The following is a 19,422-nucleotide window of genomic DNA, read 5'->3' as shown; positions in this document are numbered from 1 at the left end:
AATTGAATTTAATCGTGAAATCTTAACTGAAATGACGATCACATATGGTACACCATTTAATAGGGTTGAGTGGATGATATTTAGAAAATACCATAAAAAAATTTAACGATGTTTGTTCTTTTGTTACAAGATAATTTTTTCAAAGATGTTTTGAAAATTTACATAGTATCAAAAGCAGAAGTGAAATCACAATTGACTCAAATACGATAGAGAATTTGCTTCATTTCTGATAATTTAAAATAAGATTCTAACGTATTTTTCATCAATTTAGATAACGCTTTCGAGAGAAACATGTAATGAGTGGTGTTACAGATATTATCTTGTAACCTTTGCAAGTGTATTTTGTTTTCTATCTTGGAACATTTACTCATTAGGTTGGAACATTGCATATTAAAATAAATGGTATTTATTTATATTTTGAAATATTTGATCACAATATATGTTTACTGTTCATTAATAATATATGTTTTTTTGATCATTAGTAATATATATTGTTTTTAATAGTAAATAATTTTTTCAAGTATATAAAAGTACTTCATAAATTATTTACATTTTTTTGCATTTTTTTTGTTTATTTATAAAAATAATATGAATGTTATTTTAAAAGAAAAAAATTACAAGAAAAAATATGTCATTTTCTCACAATACATATCGTATCAGTTGATTATCAATATAATATTATTTATTGATCGAATTCGGATAATATTTTATCAACTTAATTTAAAATAGATTTTTTGACCCGATAAACTTGCATCCGTACGGTCTACCCTAGATGGACTAGGAAGTCTTCTTTAACATATATACTAAAAATCATGGATTACCCATATCAGGTTACTTTTGGATTCAACCCGACCCAGTTGAAACTCGTTTATAGTTGATTCGGGCAACAGATTCATTACTCTTCTTCATGGTTTCTGCTTCTCACGTGTGAAATAATTAGTTGAATTAAATGTTATATTTTATTATAATTTTGCGTGAAGTAAATGCTATATTTGTTATAGTTTTGCGTGAAGTAAATGTTATATTTTATTATAGTTTTACATATTGAATGTATGAACCGAAACATTATGTTTATGATGCAATTAGTTTAATTTTTTTATATTTATTAAATACAATTTTTTTGAGTTAAATATTTAAATACTATAGCAAAAATGATTCTTATGCAAAAGCATATTACGATGAATTTAGTTTAATTTTTTTACATTTAAATATATTAGACACTTTTTTATAACATTTTATTTGAAAATAGTAAGTACTCTATCAATAAATGAATGAAACTTGAAAGATTATAGTAGCTTAGACGGCGGGGACATATTGTTTTGTTTATTAGAGACATTTGATTTATAATTTGTTAAATAAAAATTAATACATAATAAATAACTATTAACTATTCTTCAAACCATTCAAATAAGTTAGTTATCTAAAATTTTATATTTATACTTTATGTCTAAAATTTATATTAAAAAAATTGAAAAAAAGAATAATTATTAAACGTGACAAAGTTGTAACAATCAAATTACATACGTTTATGAGTTGAATTGTGATTGTTGAGTTATTATTGTAGAGTTTGAGTCTAATATGTGAAAGTGAGATGTTATATATCTATCTTTTCTTGTTATATGAATTGATGTGGCCAAATGATATGCATCATGTTGATTAGTACATGTAGATTCTCATTAGATTGGTACGTGTATATGAACTAAAATTTATTTTACCAATTCTTTTTAATTATTAAAATTGTACTTTTTTATTAGACTCATTTTTTAAGATTAGAATAGAGTATCCAAAATCTTTAAGACTACCCTGAACCAAATACATCAATTTTTATAGACCAAATTATAATTTAGATGTCTATTATTAAAAAATTGGAGGAAATAATTTATAAAAAAATTACAAAAACAATTACTATACTTATAAAATAAAATAAAATTTTCAACCTAAATTCCAACTAATTTATAATTATTAAAAATGTCAAACAAAATTTGATTTACTACACTTCTTCAATATATTTTTTTGCAAATTTATAACTTAAAATTCTTATATACAATAGTATAATTTTTATTTATTTATTAAAATTTTTAAAATTTGGTCACCCCAATATTTTAGTTTAAGATCCGCCACCAAGTAAACTAAAATTGTTGGTGGATTATGTGTAACAATGAAAGTAATGTATTTGTTAAATTTATTGTTGGTTGCATCTATGTATCTGAAACTTGTTAATTTTATTCATGTATTTGAAGATTGTTGGATTTTTTTTTTTGTGAGAGTTTGTTGGTTTTTTTAAGGTTTAATTGCAGTTTTAGTCTCTTTATTATTACCAATTTACGAAATGATCCCCTATTTTTAAAGTTGACAGTTTTAGTCCCTCCCTTCCATTAGAGTATTTTGAACTAAAAAAATATGGAATTGACATATTTTTTTTTTATCACGTGACATACAATTTTATGATATAGAATCATCTATATGCATTAGTTATTCATATGTCATTAATTAAATTAAAAATATGAAAAATTTCTGAAGTTGAAGGTTAAGTTTTTTATGTGTTATTTATAATTAGAGATGGCAAAAAAATCTGCACCCGCGGATACCCACATAAACCCATTTGATTTGGACGGAGAAAACCTGCTTTGATTGGGTGCGGGTGTGGGTGCGGATTTTCCCCGAAATTAAATTTCGGGTGCGGGGACGGGTGCGGGAGTGATGATATCCACCCCGCATCCGCACCCAAATCCGCCCCGCAAGTAATATTATAATAGTTTTTGAATTTTCTATACATATACATATTAAATATATTTAATATTTTTTAAAATATTAAAAATTATAATTTTAAGTCTATAGAAAATAATTTTTTATTTTATTATTATCTAATAATAATAATTTTATTATATTAATTATAATAGATATGATTTTTAAATTTATAATTTTATATATATAAATGGATGCGTGTGTGGGAGGGAAAATTCGAAACCCATTGTGGGCGAAAATGTGGGTCTAAATTTTACACCCACTATGAAACGGATGCGGATGCGGGTTTTCCCCATTTAGTCGGGTGCAGGGGTGGAGGAGGCAAAATCCGCCTCCACCCCGCCCCGTTGTCATGCCTATTTATAACATCTTAAGTCATCATTTATTAGTTATAAAATCAGAATGACAAATCAAAAATATCGCCTTTTTAAATAGGGAGATCAATTTTGTGAATCAATAAAAATAGAAGGACAAAAATTGCAATTAAGCCTTTATTTAAAGAATTGATGATTTTTTTTTTATAAATATATGTTCTTTTTTTTTTAATTTGACACTAAATTGACACACATTAAAAAAAAAATACCAAAATGCCCTATTCTTTAAATCAATAGACGACCGCATCTTGGGTTTGCGATGAGCCAAAAACAAAAATTTCAATTGCAATAGAAGGTTGCATCCTGGATCGCATCTTGGTCTGCTCAGGGTGCGGATTTTCCCCGAAATTAAATTTCGGGTGCGGGGACGGGTGCGGGAGTGATGATATCCACCCCGCATCCGCACCCAAATCCGCCCCGCAAGTAATATTATAATAGTTTTTGAATTTTCTATACATATACATATTAAATATATTTAATATTTTTTAAAATATTAAAAATTATAATTTTAAGTCTATAGAAAATAATTTTTTATTTTATTATTATCTAATAATAATAATTTTATTATATTAATTATAATAGATATGATTTTTAAATTTATAATTTTATATATATAAATGGATGCGTGTGTGGGAGGGAAAATTCGAAACCCATTGTGGGCGAAAATGTGGGTCTAAATTTTACACCCACTATGAAACGGATGCGGATGCGGGTTTTCCCCATTTAGTCGGGTGCAGGGGTGGAGGAGGCAAAATCCGCCTCCACCCCGCCCCGTTGTCATGCCTATTTATAACATCTTAAGTCATCATTTATTAGTTATAAAATCAGAATGACAAATCAAAAATATCGCCTTTTTAAATAGGGAGATCAATTTTGTGAATCAATAAAAATAGAAGGACAAAAATTGCAATTAAGCCTTTATTTAAAGAATTGATGATTTTTTTTTTATAAATATATGTTCTTTTTTTTTTAATTTGACACTAAATTGACACACATTAAAAAAAAAATACCAAAATGCCCTATTCTTTAAATCAATAGACGACCGCATCTTGGGTTTGCGATGAGCCAAAAACAAAAATTTCAATTGCAATAGAAGGTTGCATCCTGGATCGCATCTTGGTCTGCTCATTTTATCAAATGAAAAATAGTTAACGACTTCTTCCTATTTTTTATTTATTATTATTATTAACTAAGAGGAAGTCGTTAACAAAATATAAATAAGTTGCTAATTTATCTACAAAACAAGAGACAATTCTAAAATAATTTAAGTTTGTCTATAAAAAATAAGAGAAAATTGTTAAAATAATATAAAACATCATTTGTTTAGGCACATCTAATCAACCGCACTTTTTTTTCCTTCAATTTAATATATTTTATCTTATTTTATTAATAATATTTTATTTTTTAAAATAATATAATTATTTTTAAATTATTAAATGAACAATTTTTCAATTGATAAAACGAGAAAGAAATTTTTTTAACACTAATACATAGTCACATCTTCAAGATATTGCAATTGATTTTTGTTTCCTTCAGCTCATCGCAAGTCCACGATGAGATCATCTTTTGAAGTAAAAAAGTAGGACATATTGATATTTTTATCTTCAATGTGCGGTAATTTGATGTCAAATTAAAAAATATATATTTATATAAAATCTAAGAATGAAATGATATGATTAAAATTTTATAATTTTTGAAACATTCAAGTATTAAATATATTTTTATTTACTTAAATTGTTATTATTCTTACTTATATTTATGTATAATCCGACAATCTAACCGGTTCTTTGATCGATCCGGTCAGTTCAAATTAAATGAAAAAAATACGAATTAAAATTCAACCCAATTGATTTTAACAAAACCGGTCCAAGACAACTCAACCCCACATACACCCACCCCTATGGATTACCCATAGCAGGCCCGCCTGGGCTCAAGCCTAAAGCCTACATAGCCCGGGTCATTTCTGCTTCCTTCCTTCGTCACGAATCGTCGTTCTCCTTCGGCGGCTGAAGTTTCTCATTTCACCGCCATTGTCGCCACCATTCAGCTTCAACTTGTTCGGTACAATTGCAGAACCAAGGTATCACAATCTCTTCGCAATTCCGTTTTTTCAGTTGTAATAATTCTTATATATGTACTTCTATCGTTAGGTTTTTTCTCTTAAAATTTCAATTTCAATTTTGTGGACTTGTAATAAATAATAGCGGACTTTACCGTGCTTTTAAATATATTGATTCTTGAATGAACCTTTGAAACTTGAAAAAGATGAATAGTGAGATGGCGTAATTTATGAATTTTTGTGACAGAAATTAGGAGTTTTGAATTTTGGTATTGATTCTGAGAAAAAATAAAATTTGTAGTGTAAGTTATTTGTAGTTATAAAATTTGAACTGAACAATGGTCTTCAATCATGCGTCTTAGCCTATTTCCATAGCTATTTCGTCAAAACTGTTTTTGGAGTTTTCATAAAATCGCGATGAGAACAGACTAAGATGCGAGATTGAAGACTCAAACGTGGAACCAAACATATGCTTAAGCTGAAAAACTAGTGAAATGGATCCTCTGTGAGGCTATAGAAATTGATGAAGAAAAACTGAAATTATTACTATAAAATCCAACACAAGATTTTGTTTTTTATAATTTTTTTCTTCATGTTGCGCCTACTAGACTCAAACTTTCTGTTTGAAGAATCTAGGTCCAACACATTGTGTCTTGTTATCTTATTTTGGATAATTCGCCATTAATTTTAACATGTTGTCTCTTTGGTGTTGGATTGTGTATCTGAATGTTGCATTTGTGAATTTAAGTGTTTCGTTAAGATTGAATATATATATGTGTGTGTGTGTGTGTTTGTGGGTGCGCGCGCGTGCGTGCGTGTGCACACGTAAATACCCAGAAACTTTATTTTTGTTGGCTTATTATTACTCTCTTCTATAATTCATAACAGGAGTTTTATGAGCTGGATAGATATAGATAGTGGTTTAATTGCATAATTATTATTCTCTTTTATAATTCATTAAGATTGTGCCTTTCTTACAGGATTCGGAAATTGATTTGAATATAATATCTCTTGATTTGAATATAACAACAGTACTTGGAAATTGAATTTGTGTCATTTAAGTGTAACCGATGTTTGTTAACTCATTCTGTTTGTTAACTCTCTGTCCCAATTTGAAATTCTGGATCGGTTTGCTTTGCTCAGTTCAGTTGATATTTTTCCACAGGAGAAAATGACATATGAAATTACAACGAGCAGTGAGATAGATAATGAATTTGACGAATTTAACAGTTCGAAGCGACCAAAAATGACATCTAAAGTATGGGAAGAAATGCAGCGCATTCAAACAACTGACGGTAGTAAAGTTCTATGCAAATACTGTGGAAAACTGTTGCAAGATAACTGTGGAACTTCTCATTTGAAGCGGCATTTAGTCATATGCCCCAAGCGTCCGAAACCAGTGGGTGTTATTACTCAAGATTCAATGTCTTCACAATATCTCCGAGGTACCTATAGTACCAAAGGTTAGCGCCGCCCCCAAATTCATGCTATCTCCATTTTTCTTTACTCAATTAGCTGCCATATAGCTTAATCGAGTTTAGTACTCTGTCGTGAATGAACTGAAACAAAGACCAAACCAATTAGCAGTTGAAAATATTTAAAAAATTGGGATTGACATAGTTTCTTTATGGTTGTAGGCTTCGAGCTTTGCTTGCAAGCATAGTTGATCACTTGCACATTAGTGTCTTTAATTTTGGTCTACTTTTTCTCACCTACATCCGTTAGGAGTCATTTTAGCGGTAAGAGTTTGACCCGATAACTTTAAGAACATAGTTCAAATCTTCTTGGAGACAGTTGTAAAATTGCCATTAATAATAATACTTTATCTCACCTATAAAAACACTATAGTTGAAAAACAAATGCCACATCATATAGTAGCCATAGTAGTGTGAGATTGATAGTGATTCGTGACAGCTTTAATGTTTTCTATATCTATAGTGGTAGAAACTTGATTTCCTGCCCTGTGTTTTGTAATTAAATTTTGCATTTCTTATGATTGAAATGTGGCTGTATGTGATTTTTTCATTTGTTCATAGTAAATAAAATTTGGTTACCTTTTCATCACAACTACTAACTTTTTTCTTTGTGTTGAAGAATCTGGATTAAGCAAAGCGCTTATGGTTCGCCCATTAAAGGTCGAACCTCAATCCCAAGTTGTGTGTTTTTCTCAGCCTCCAAATCATCAAGCTTCAACTGTTACTATTGCATCGATCGATAATGCATCCAATCCCATTAGAGAACTAAATCCCAAAACCAGTTCCACTATATTACTGCCTAGCATCGAATCTCCCCGTAAACAAGAGGAACTACCTCTGGATGATGTAGAAATGAAAGCATTTTATGCTTCTCTCGATGCCGAGGCCTCATTTACGTCAACATCCCAAGATACTACAGTTATTGCTGAATCATTCAACGCTGCGCCTTGTGAAGAAACCAGCAAAGCATTGAAAACACTGCAAGATCTTCTCTCCAAAGAGTTCTCAGTTTTATTGCAGACTGAACAGTGCGGTACCATGAAATCTACAGTAGAATACTTTTCCAAGTTGTCTGCAGTCAACGGAATCTCGACGGAAATGAGGTTGTTGATATTAGAAGTTTCTCGAGAATTCACTCGCTGGAGTTGCGACTACAACGATGCTAGTAAGAAAATAGAGTCTGCAAACTCCAACTTTGTGAAAGCCGATAAACTTGAAGAAAGTCTTGAAGCAAACAAGAACGAGTTCAAGGACGTTGTGTCGTTAGAAAATGAGTTGTTCAACCAGCTGACAACTTTGGAGCAAAAAAAGAAAGAGCTAGAAGAGCAAATAGATGCAATCAAAGCTAACATATCTGTGTTTCAATCGGCCAAGATCACGGCTACAAAGAGAAAAAGAGAAGTTTTCGAAGAAGCTAAGACTCTTAAAGCACAAAGAGATGAGTTGAGGGAGCAAGTTCCTCACTTGAAGGAAGAGAGGGAAGTGGCCAAGAAAATGCAAGAAAGTATTCAAGTTGAATGGTCAAAGCTAGGAGAAAAATTTAACAAAAGCTTAAATGGGGTAAATTCTGAAGACTTGGATGCTAAATCTTCCATTCAGACTTGTCAATAAGAAAATTGCATATAACACACTGAAATTCAATTTTAACTATATCAGATACTTTGATACTAATTCCATGATGTGTTAGAAAGAGCTGTCATATTTACTGTACTGCCATGGTGAGAAAGCAAACGTTTTATGAATTGATTTTAAGCTCATTTCCTTAGACAAAATATTTGTGCAAGCCCTTCCACTTCATTATTTAATATTGAAAATGGTAAAAATCAAATAAATGATTAGAATTTGTTTGGAAAAAAGAAGGATTTTAATGGTGAAGAGAAGGAGGAGAGATGAGAGAATATAAATTTTAGTCAAATACATGTAGGGTTCAAATGAGAAGAGAGAAAAAAATAGATTTTATTAAGTACATGTTTGGTTCTCATTTCTATGTTTGGTTCACAATGAAATGAGAGAGATTTTAAAACTAATTTACTTTTATCACTATAATCTTACCACATTCGTGATTTCAAAATTATTCATTTCATAATTACAACCACACATAATGCATAATCACAAATACACACCAAATAATATTCTCCATAAACATGTACCAAATATATCTCTAACATGTACAAAATATATCTATATACTCCTTCAACATGAAAACTCAATAAACTCTGAAACTATAAATTATCAAACACAAATGTTCTAACAAAATATTCACTATTCAAAATTATTAGAGCACTTCCAAAATAGACCAATGCTATATGAAAAGTCAATAAACTATATATAAGTGACTCATTAAAGTGCAAATAAAATATTCATCAACATCATATAGCAATTACAATAGGATTTTTTCTTGCTGAATCTTCTTGTAGGTGATACTGAAGATATCAAATAACTTTAAAAAACTTTTGAGGGTCTATTCTTAATATATTTCTACTAGTTTTAGTGTTACCAATTCGATACATTACTTCTTGAAGAGTCTTTACAGACTTAAAATTCATATTGTAACTAAGATCTAATCCATAAAATTTTATTAAATTAAATTCTACATAATATATAAGGCATATACTACAACTATATAGATATATAATACAATACATAAGCATATAAAAGAAATAAAATAGACTACAATTAATACAAAAAACAAAATAGAATACAAACAAAACAAGATACATGAAAACATAAAAAATGGGAACATAGTAAAAAAAATAATTTGGCAAATGACGTGAAATAAAATATTTCCGGAAAGAGATTAGCAAGTGACCAAAACAGCAGGCCTACAGCACTAAACACCAAAGCAAACGACAAAGTTCCAACTTAATTGCAACAAAATAAAGTTAGAAAGATAAATTCAATTTTTATTATTCCCATAAAAATCATTTAGGATTTTATAAAAAAAAAAGGAAAAGTTTTGTCAACATAATTATTATTTTTTTAACATTTTTCTCATCTTCTCTAAACCCTCCAAAAATAGGAAAAGCAAAAAATAGGTGTAAGAGAGTTTTTTTTGTCTTAGAAAAGATAATAAATTCCATCTTAATTGAGAATTTATCAACTGAATTAAAACTTTAAGAGAGATTTTAATTAGTGTTCTTTTTCTTTTTTAAAAATAAAGCCAAACATATATAGCTTCCTTCTCATCTAATCTACCTTCAACCAAATCGACCTTAAATAAATTAAATAATACACCTTATTAAAGAGAAAGCACGTTGGAACCCAAAAGAAAAAAAAGAGCACTTATGGATAATAGATATATTATTAGTTAGTTATAAAAATTAAATACAAATAGTTAATTATACTAATTATTTTTTATTGACTATATAAGTTTTATTTTATGTATATTATTGGACGTATTTCAATAATTTTTTCATTATTCAATATATTTTTTCTTACTTTTTCTCATTTTATAATTTATATTTTAAATTATATTAATAATAAAAATCATAAATAAATCGTTACTAACTAAACCAACATTTGTAGGATATTAGATGAGTAGTATTGATTTTGATTATAATAAACTATGTTTGATGTTTCTAAAATAACTTTTTTTAAAGAGATGTGTTAATCTTCAACTTTTAATTTTGTAAGAAGCATAGTAATATTAATAGTCAGTGATATAAATGTGAAAAATGCATCAATTATTTAAATACGTTTTTTTTTCTAAACATTAAACTAAATTATTTTATAAACACTATTTTCTAATCATTGTGTATACATATAATTTATTTTATAATTTTTTAATCATAGTATTTAATAAACACTATTTTCTTCAACCAAACACAAGATTTTTTCATTAATTATTAATCTCACCAATAGCTCTATATTATTTCAAACAATACTAATTTTTTTTAAAACACTATATATATTCTTATCTCAGCTATGAACATGTCAAAAAATACTTAAAAAGTCTAGTCAACTGTTGACTTTGTGGCCAATAATTTTAGAATAGTAATCATATACATTTTCAATAACTTTATCATTGGTCAATAAACCAAGAAAAAAGGACATAAAGAAATGATTCATTGCATAAACTTTATTGCATATAAAACATTTCATAGTCTCACATTTTTTTCTAAGAGAAAGAAATATAACTCTCAAAATTCACATGGATTCTTCTTCTTTCAATCATGGATATGTTTACCATGTTTTCTTAAGCTTTAGAGGAGAAGATACACGTGAGACTTTTACTGGCCACCTTTACAATGCTCTTGATCAAAGAGGAATCAACACTTTCATAGATGATGAAGGCTTAAGAAAAGGTGAAGAAATTTCACAATCTCTTCTTAAAGCAATAGAAGAGTCAAGAATTTCCATTATCATATTTTCTAAGAACTATGCTAATTCGACTTGGTGTCTTGATGAACTTGTGAAGATTCTTGAGTGTAAAAAAGATAAAGGACAAATTGTTTGTTCGGTTTTTTACGACGTTAATCCGTCAGACGTGAGACACCAGAGAGATACTTATGAAGAAGCTTTTTGTATGCTTGAAGAAAAATTTAGAGATAATATGGAGAAAGTGAAGAAATGGAGATTGGCTTTGACTCAAGCTGCAAATCTTTCTGGATGGCATTTCAATAATGGGTATATATTTATTTATTTTTCACCAATTATTTTGTTATAGTATTGTTTGGAAAAAAGTTTTAAATTACTTAAAAGTTGAAAAATTATTTTTTAAATGAAATTTAATAAAAATAGATTTGGATTATATGCATTGTTAATGTTGAATAATATAAATTAAGATCAACTACTTTTTAAAATAATATAATTGATTTTTTAAAATATTATTTTGAAAAGAGTAAATTAGATCAACTACTTTTTTTTAAAAGGTGTGAGTTACATTTTTTATATATAAGATCAAAGGGAATAAGAAATTTTAAGACTTTTTATATGTGGACAATAAATCATGTGCATGTACAATGGAAAGATGATATGGCTCAACAATATAAGTAGTGATAGTGGAATGAGAATAAGTATATATGAGAAGTTGCTTCTAACTTTGGCCCCCTACTTTTCTAAACAACCTCTAGAAGTGTATTTTCTGACAAAATTGTATTTTTATCAAGTAGTCACACTAATAATGTACTTCGGAATAATATATTTTAAAAAAAGTTTAATTAAAAAAAAAGTAATAATAGTTGCTAAAGTATAATACATGCTCTTATAATTTTCAGGTATGAATTTAAATTTATCCAAAGTATAGTAGATGAAGTATCAAGAAAATTGAATAGAATCCCTCTAAATGTTGCAACACACCCTATTGGACTACAAGCTCGTGTATCAGATGTTACATCACTCTTACAACTTGAATCCAATGATGTTAAAATGATAGGAATTCACGGTATCGGAGGAATCGGCAAAACAACGATTGCAAAAGCTGTTTACAACACAATCTACAATCGATTTCGATATGCGAGTTTCCTCGCAAATGTCAGAGAAAATTCAAGGCATAAGTCTGGCTTAGTGAAACTCCAAGAAAAACTTCTTTTTGAGTTACTTGGAGAGCAAGGAATTAAATTAGGTAATGTTGATAAAGGAATCAATGTAATAAAAGATAGGTTATGTAGAAAAAAGGTTTTACTTGTTATTGATAATGTTGATGATGTTGAACAATTACAAGCTTTAGTTGGAGGATTTGATTGGTTTGGTTTAGGAAGTAAGATCATCATAACCACTAGAGATAAACATTTGTTAACTTCTCATGAAATTGGTTTAACTTATGAGGTTAAGAAGTTGAATCATGTTGAGTCTCTTCAATTGTTTAGTTGGAATGCATTTAAAAGAAGCGAACCGGACGATACTTTTTTCGATGTTTCGAATCGCGCTGTTTTGTATGCAGAAGGACTTCCATTGGCTTTAACTGTTTTAGGTTCTGATTTGTGTGGTAGAACCATTCATCAGTGGAAATCTGCATTGGATAAGTACAAAAGAAGTCCTAATAGGAAAATTCAGGATATACTTAGAATAAGTTTCGAGGGTTTGGAAGAAAATGAAAAGGAGATTTTTCTGTATATAGCTTGTTTCTTTAAAGGTGAGATTATGGAATACGCTGCGAAGGCGTTGCGCGCGTGCGATCTGCATCCGATTATCGGCGTTGCTGTGCTTGTTGATAAGTCTTTGATAAACTTGGATGAAAGAGGTGTTTTGTCAATGCATGATCTTATACAAGATATGGGGAAGGAAATTGTTAGACAAGAATCGCCGTTGGATCCTGGAAAACGTAGTAGGTTGTGGTATTATGAAGATGTTCTTCAAGTACTCGCCGATGGAACGGTAAGATCCATATCTTCATAGATGTATTCGATTTTAACATGTTAGATATGTTTGAATAAAATCAATCTTAGGTCTACTGTTGATTCTAATTTGAAGCTAGAATTTGAAATTTTAACTTTCTTAATTGATTTTCAGGCTCGGATTATTGTGCAAGTTACTATTATGATGTTATTAAGTGAATGTATCCATATTATTAATTTTCTAAAATCAATTTATTCAAAATGGATTTTTGTCATAGAAGAATGTTGTTGACATTGCTTAACATGTAATCTTTTTAAGGGAACTGATAAGATTCAAGGTATAATGTTGAGCCTACCTGAAAAGCAAGAAGTGAAGCTAAAAGCTGAAGATCTCAAGAAGATGAGAAACCTTAGAATGTTGATAATTAAGAATGCTGAATTTTTTGGAGAGAATGTACATCTACCAAACAACTTAAGGATGCTTGATTGGGAGGAATATCCTTCTCCATGTTTATCATCTGATCTCCTTCCTGAGAAAATTGTAATGCTAGAATTGCGGCGCAGTCATCTAACGTTGGACAAACCATTCAAGGTATGAAGATGCTTTATATCACACACAAATTTCGACAACAATTTAGATGGTTAACACATTTCATGTTAACTACATTCAATATTCAATTTATTAACCATTTACTGAATACAATTAACTAAGATTTTGAACGTTATTAACCACAATTTTCAAGTGTATATTTGAACCAAAAACATAGTTAATAGATATTATGTATTCCCTTTGTCCTTTAATATAAGTAACAATGAATCAAAAAAAATTGATGTATTTTATCCAAATTTTGGACCAAATACATCAATTTTTTTTAACTCATTGTTACATGGGAATACATGGACCAAATTCATCAATTTTTGCATTTATTTCAGGACAGAGGGAGTTTACTTGAAAACTTAGAAATCATGTATATTTGAATAAAATTTAAATGATTAATGGATATCATATATATTTGAACACTTGATATTTGTGGTAAATGAAGTTCAAAATCATGGTTAATTATGTTCACTAGATGATTAATGAATTGTTACACTTTATTATATTCATTAATCATCTATAGAACGTAATTAACCAGATATTTTAACTGCGCTAATTGTTGTCAAAATATCATTTTTTATTTATAATTACTTTTTGGTTCTTTTTTCATGTTCTTAGCTATATTATGTTTATTCAAAAAGTAACCATTTCAATTTGTGTTTTACAGAACTATGCAAACATGACTTCCCTGAATCTTGGTTCATGTGAACTCCTTACAAAAATACCTGATATTTCTGGAATACCAAACTTAGAGCAAATCATTCTAGAAGATTGTACAAACTTAGTTGATATTCATGAATCACTTGGATCATTAGATAAACTAGTTTACTTAGGTGTTGAAAGGTGCACTGAACTAAAGAAGTTACCAACTGTCCTAAACATGCCATCATTATCATGCATTGCTCTTAATGGTTGTTCTCAACTTGAAAACTTCCCAGATTTGTTTGGAAATATGGAAAATCTTCGAATCGTCGAGGTGGAAGAGACAGCAATACAAGAATTGCCTTCTAGTATTGTTAATTTCAACAACCTTCAGATTTTAGTACTAAAGTCTTGCTCAAATCTTAAGAATCTTCCAAGGAACATTTCTTTGTTGCCAAATCTTCAGTTACTTGATGTTTCTGGTTGTCCAAAACTTCAACTATTTCAAGAGAAGCTTAGTTGTTTTAGCACACAAAATTTAGAGTCCAATGAATGTTCATTACCATCAAAACCATGTGTAGATTTTGACTCTTTAGGCATACAATCTTCACATGGTTTTCATTTATTGGAAAATCTTGATCTTAGTGATTGCAATCTATCAGATGATGATCTACATATCCTTAGTTGCTTTTCCAAACTCAATTCCTTAGACATATCAAGAAACAATTTTGTAACCCTACCTAAATGTTTCAACAGACTTAGTAGCTTGCAGGAGCTTTACATTTTCAATTGCAAGAATTTTCAACAAATTTCTGGGATTCCACCTAATTTAGAACATATAGATGCTACTAGTTGCACAGTGTTGAATTCAGAATCATTGAACCTGTTGTTATGCCAGGTTTTTCTCTATCACTTTGACTCTGAGCATGTTTGAATTGACTTATTTGCGTTTATAAGAATTTGTGAAGTTGTGAGACTATTTAGGAGAACTTATGGAAACAACTTATGATTATGTTGTTATCAGCTTATATCCATAAGCTCTCTATGATACCTTATGAAAACAGCTTATAATTTATATAAAAACAATTTGATTTGATTTTATCTTTCGTTATAAAAATAGCTTATACATAAAAATTTATGAGCTTAATGGGCATCTATTGTAAGTGTAAACAATTTTACATTGACAACCTACACAAGCTGTTGATTGTGTAGTTATTTTATGATAACAATTTCAAATGTGTGGTGAGATGACAAAATCAATAGTTCTTATTAACTGTCCATGTAAAATTGATTTACATCGTCAATGTACAGTTTTTGTTCCTCAGCATTTATATGATATGCATGTATACATGACTGTCTCTTTTTGAGTACTTGGTAGGTATTCTAAGTCACATCACAATTATTTTGTATTAGGGATTACATAAGGCATTTAAATTTGAAGTTATAGTACCAAGGCCAAGGATACCAATGCCATTCAAGTTCAACTACCATAACAAAGGAGGATCCATTTCATTCTGGATTGGCCAAAAGTTCCCAAGAATTGCTCTTTGCTTCATTTTTGAACTAGGAAATAAAAGAATTGGTTTCTTTGCATGTGATGTTCAGATATCTATTAATGGACAAAAAGCATCCAATAAAGAACAGTACTTCCTTTCAGTTTCTGGTGATCTTGTATGGCTGTATCATCAAGAAAATTTGATGGACTTAAATACATATTTACTGCATGAACAGAATAATGTGGAAGTTTCTTGCGAAATTATAGATGCGAGTAAAGGCGCAGATGTGACGATATACTATTGTGGAGTTCATGAGTATAAGGAAGATGAGGAAGTGAAGAAAACAAATTTGATATTGTGCACAAGTTCTAGTCCTTGTAATAATGGTTACTTGGATAACACTCAATCATCTAAGGAAAGACATGAAAATCAATGTCATTATGAAGATAGCTTGGGAATTGATTGCTGCTCCTTGAATGAGAGTTTAAGGCTTCATGAAATATCAGATAAACAGATGCAACAGATTTCGGCTTCGATTAGGCCAGTAATTATTGAAGTTAATGAAAAGACTACAGATATTTTGGAAGCTGATACAATACATGAAAGCAAGGACATATCTTCATTGGATATGCAGCTATATGGTGATAGAATTTGGGATCCAATGCTATTAGAGTATCAGTTGAACTGCCACACCTTTGAGAACAAAGGTAAAAGTGAACCGTATCCAACTTCATTTTGAATTCAATAATTAGGACATATTTACATTTATAATGTTTAAATTCAATAATTTCAAAACTTGTTCTTAACAGTTTTAGAAGTCTCTGCAATGACATCACAAAACGCAATTGCGGCCTCATTTGTCTGCATTTTACTACAATATAACAATTTGCAGTGTAATCACAATTTAAAACTATGTACCTTGCTTTGACTTAGGCAAGATCTCGACTCGGATTAGTCAGCTCCAATGTAACTTATGGATAGAGTCAATATACTAAATAACTAATTGGCAATAATGAAGGTTAAAAGAAAACAACTCAATCCATGTGCAAATATTTTCAAAGTTTTTTATCTTGCATCATGCATGAAGAGGAATCAATAAAGAATAAATCACCTTCTCTCAAAAATGGTAGAAAGCATTGTTTAATAATATATGATTTTATTTTCATGTAGAGAACATAAGAATGATAGTAGATGATGTCCAAGTGGAGCCACAAGGAAGACATGAGGTAAATTTATTTTTCCTCTTTCTTATCTTTGTAGCATTGACACTTCTGATGTGTTCTGGTGTTCGACATATGGTGTCCAATACTGACACAATTAATTCATTTTTTAAAATTATTATCGGTGTCGACATGTCAGTGTTGTGTCAAACGTCTGTGTTAGTATTTGTGGTTCATAGTTTCTTATAACATGGTAATACATCCACAATTTTCAATATTGTATTGACAACTCTACTAATCAGGCATCAATTATTGCTGCAAATGTTGTAAGCAACAAGGGAGAACTACAAGTGCAAGAGCATGGAGATAAGAGCAATGAAAATTCTTTGATTCATATGGAACACAAAAAAAGTCAAAGTGAAGAGAATATGGAAGCATTTTATGCTTCCCTTTATGCTGAGACATATGCTTCATTAGGAGATACAAGTGATCATTCAAAATTGGCTTATCCTAAAATGACTGAAGAAACCAGGAAAGCCTTGAAAATTCTTAAAGAACTTTTGTCAAAACAAATTTTTCATCTTCTTGAACCAACATCATCCACATCCATAAAAACTACTTTGGATTATCTGTGTACTTCATTTGAAGATAATGTGTCAATGAGGTTAAAGTCTTTAATACTAAAACTTTCAGCTGAGTTTAGTCAATGGAGTTGTGACTACAATGATGCAAACATGAAACTTGAGTCCTCAATTTTAGTGCTATCAAAGCTGCAAGAACTTGAAGAGGGTCTTGAAGCTAACAAGGACCAGTTCAGTGAATTTTTGTCAATAGAAAGTGAGTTGGAAAGCCAATTAGTATATTTGAAAGAAAGAATGAAAGAGCTGGAAGAGAAAATTAATGCCATTAAAATGAACATTTCCATTTCTGATGGGGCTAGGGACACTGCACTTAGAAAGAAAAGAGAAACCTTTGAGGCAGGAAGAGTGTTGAAAGCTCAAAGAGATGAGTTGAGGAAGCGAAGGTTGCGGTTGAGAGCGGAACAAGAATCAGCCAAAGCTACCAAAGGATACATTGAAGATGAGTGGTCAAAGATTAGAGAGAAATTTGATAGAATCTTGAAAACCTTTGGGTTAGATTATTGAATTTGATTCTAATATCATGTAGGAAGTTTTAGTTTGTTTTTAAGTACTTCCTTATTTCACAAGTAATGGATTTATTGTACTGATTTTGCAATGGTTAAACTTCGGAAAAATTAGATCTTGACCCGTGCGCTGCGCATAGTAGTTTTAACTGTAAATCTTAATGTTCTTTGTATTCTAAATTATGATGCCGAGTGCCAGCTCAAGCTTATATAGTGTTTTAAGTCAGTTGCAACAATAACCGACTCTAACTAACTTTTAACCGTTGTTAATGTGAATCAGGAAATAAATAATAATGTATAATTATATTTATCAGTTTTTCTAAAATTAGTTAGACAAATCAGAATTTGATTTGATCCTCTTAATTTGTAATTATTAGATATAAATGTTGTAACGTTATTTATACGGAGGAATATCAAAGCAAAAAGGGCATCAAACCCTATTTTCTGACATGGTATCAGCAGGTTCGATCAAACCTGTCAGATTCTAGTTTATCGTGGGGTTTATTCAGCGACACACCACTAAGTCGCTCTCGAAATCTCGCACTCGTCTTTGCTGCTCTTGGTTCTTGTTTGTCTCCCAGTCCCTCTAGCGTATCCTCATCGTCGTTGTTCATAGATCCTTGTCCAACTATTGGTTTCGTGCGTTACTCGCTGCTGCGGCTGAGATCGTGATTCTTGATTCGTTTTTGGGTTGTCCTTGCTTGAGCGTGTTACTCATTGCTGCTGCTTGGTCGATTGTCATCGTGATTCCGTCTGCCTCTCGTTGTGAGCATGTCTCTCTATTGATGCTCTGTTTCTGCGTTGCTGCTCCTGCTCTGTTTTTGTGTTGCTGCTCTGTTTCTGTGTTGCTGCTCCTGCCCTGTTTCTCTGCTGCTGCTTGTTTACGGAGTTTTTGCAATTTAGTCTGCTCCTGCTGCTGCTCCTGCTCTGCTCTGTTTTTGCAATTTAGTCTGCTTCTGTATTGCTGCCCTGTTTCTCTGCTCCTGCTCTGTTTTTGTACTGCTGTCATCATTATTTTTTTTACGTACAATAGCATGACTTCTGAAAAAGAAAGAGACAACTTTTGTGTCCGTTTTACTGGCAAGAATTACGCTGCTTGGGAATTTCAATTCAAAATGTATGTTAAAGGAAAAGGATTATGGAGTCACCTTGATGGGGTTTCGAAGGCACCGATAGAGAAAACTGCCTTAGATGCGTGGGAAATCAAAGATGCTCAGATTATTTCTTGGATTCTCAATACTATTGATCCTCATATGATCAATAATTTGCGCTCTTTTTCAACTGCTCAAGAAATGTGGAACTATTTGAAGCGTATCTACAACCAAGACAATACGGCCAAACGTTTTCATTTGGAGCTAGAGTTAGCCAACTACAAACAAGGTAATTTGTCAATTCAAGAATATTATTCTGAATTTTTGAATTTATGGACAGAACACTCTGCTATTCTATTTGCT

General features: G+C 30.4%; 2 protein-coding genes across 3 annotated transcripts; both read left to right on the top strand.

The window, feature by feature from the left end:
* The first annotated feature begins 4,974 nt into the window (after positions 1-4,974).
* LOC101514118 (uncharacterized) lies at positions 4,975-8,425 on the top strand. Of its 2 annotated transcripts, none has more exons than XM_073364537.1 (3): positions 4,975-5,199; positions 6,344-6,623; positions 7,273-8,425. In XM_073364537.1, exons 2-3 carry the CDS (start codon positions 6,350-6,352, stop codon positions 8,262-8,264), a joined length of 1,266 nt encoding a protein of 421 aa, XP_073220638.1. In that variant the 5' UTR covers positions 4,975-5,199; positions 6,344-6,349; the 3' UTR covers positions 8,265-8,425. The 2 variants fall into 2 exon arrangements, with proteins under 2 accessions (XP_073220638.1, XP_004515051.1); XM_004514994.3 differs by having other exon boundaries at positions 4,976-5,199; positions 6,344-6,641.
* A 2,323-nt stretch (positions 8,426-10,748) lies between these two features.
* Positions 10,749-18,234, top strand: LOC101491438 (TMV resistance protein N-like). Its single transcript, XM_004515007.4, has 7 exons — positions 10,749-11,279; positions 11,870-12,968; positions 13,248-13,520; positions 14,194-15,066; positions 15,582-16,371; positions 16,835-16,890; positions 17,127-18,234. The coding sequence occupies exons 1-7, from the start codon at positions 10,804-10,806 to the stop codon at positions 17,967-17,969; spliced, it is 4,410 nt and encodes a 1,469-aa protein (XP_004515064.2). The 5' UTR covers positions 10,749-10,803; the 3' UTR covers positions 17,970-18,234.
* The last annotated feature ends 1,188 nt before the right edge of the window (positions 18,235-19,422 follow it).

Source organism: Cicer arietinum, chromosome 8, assembly GCF_000331145.2.
Source record: "Cicer arietinum cultivar CDC Frontier isolate Library 1 chromosome 8, Cicar.CDCFrontier_v2.0, whole genome shotgun sequence".
Lineage (NCBI taxonomy): Eukaryota > Viridiplantae > Streptophyta > Magnoliopsida > Fabales > Fabaceae > Cicer > Cicer arietinum.
This window is presented reverse-complemented; position numbering and strand designations above follow the sequence as displayed.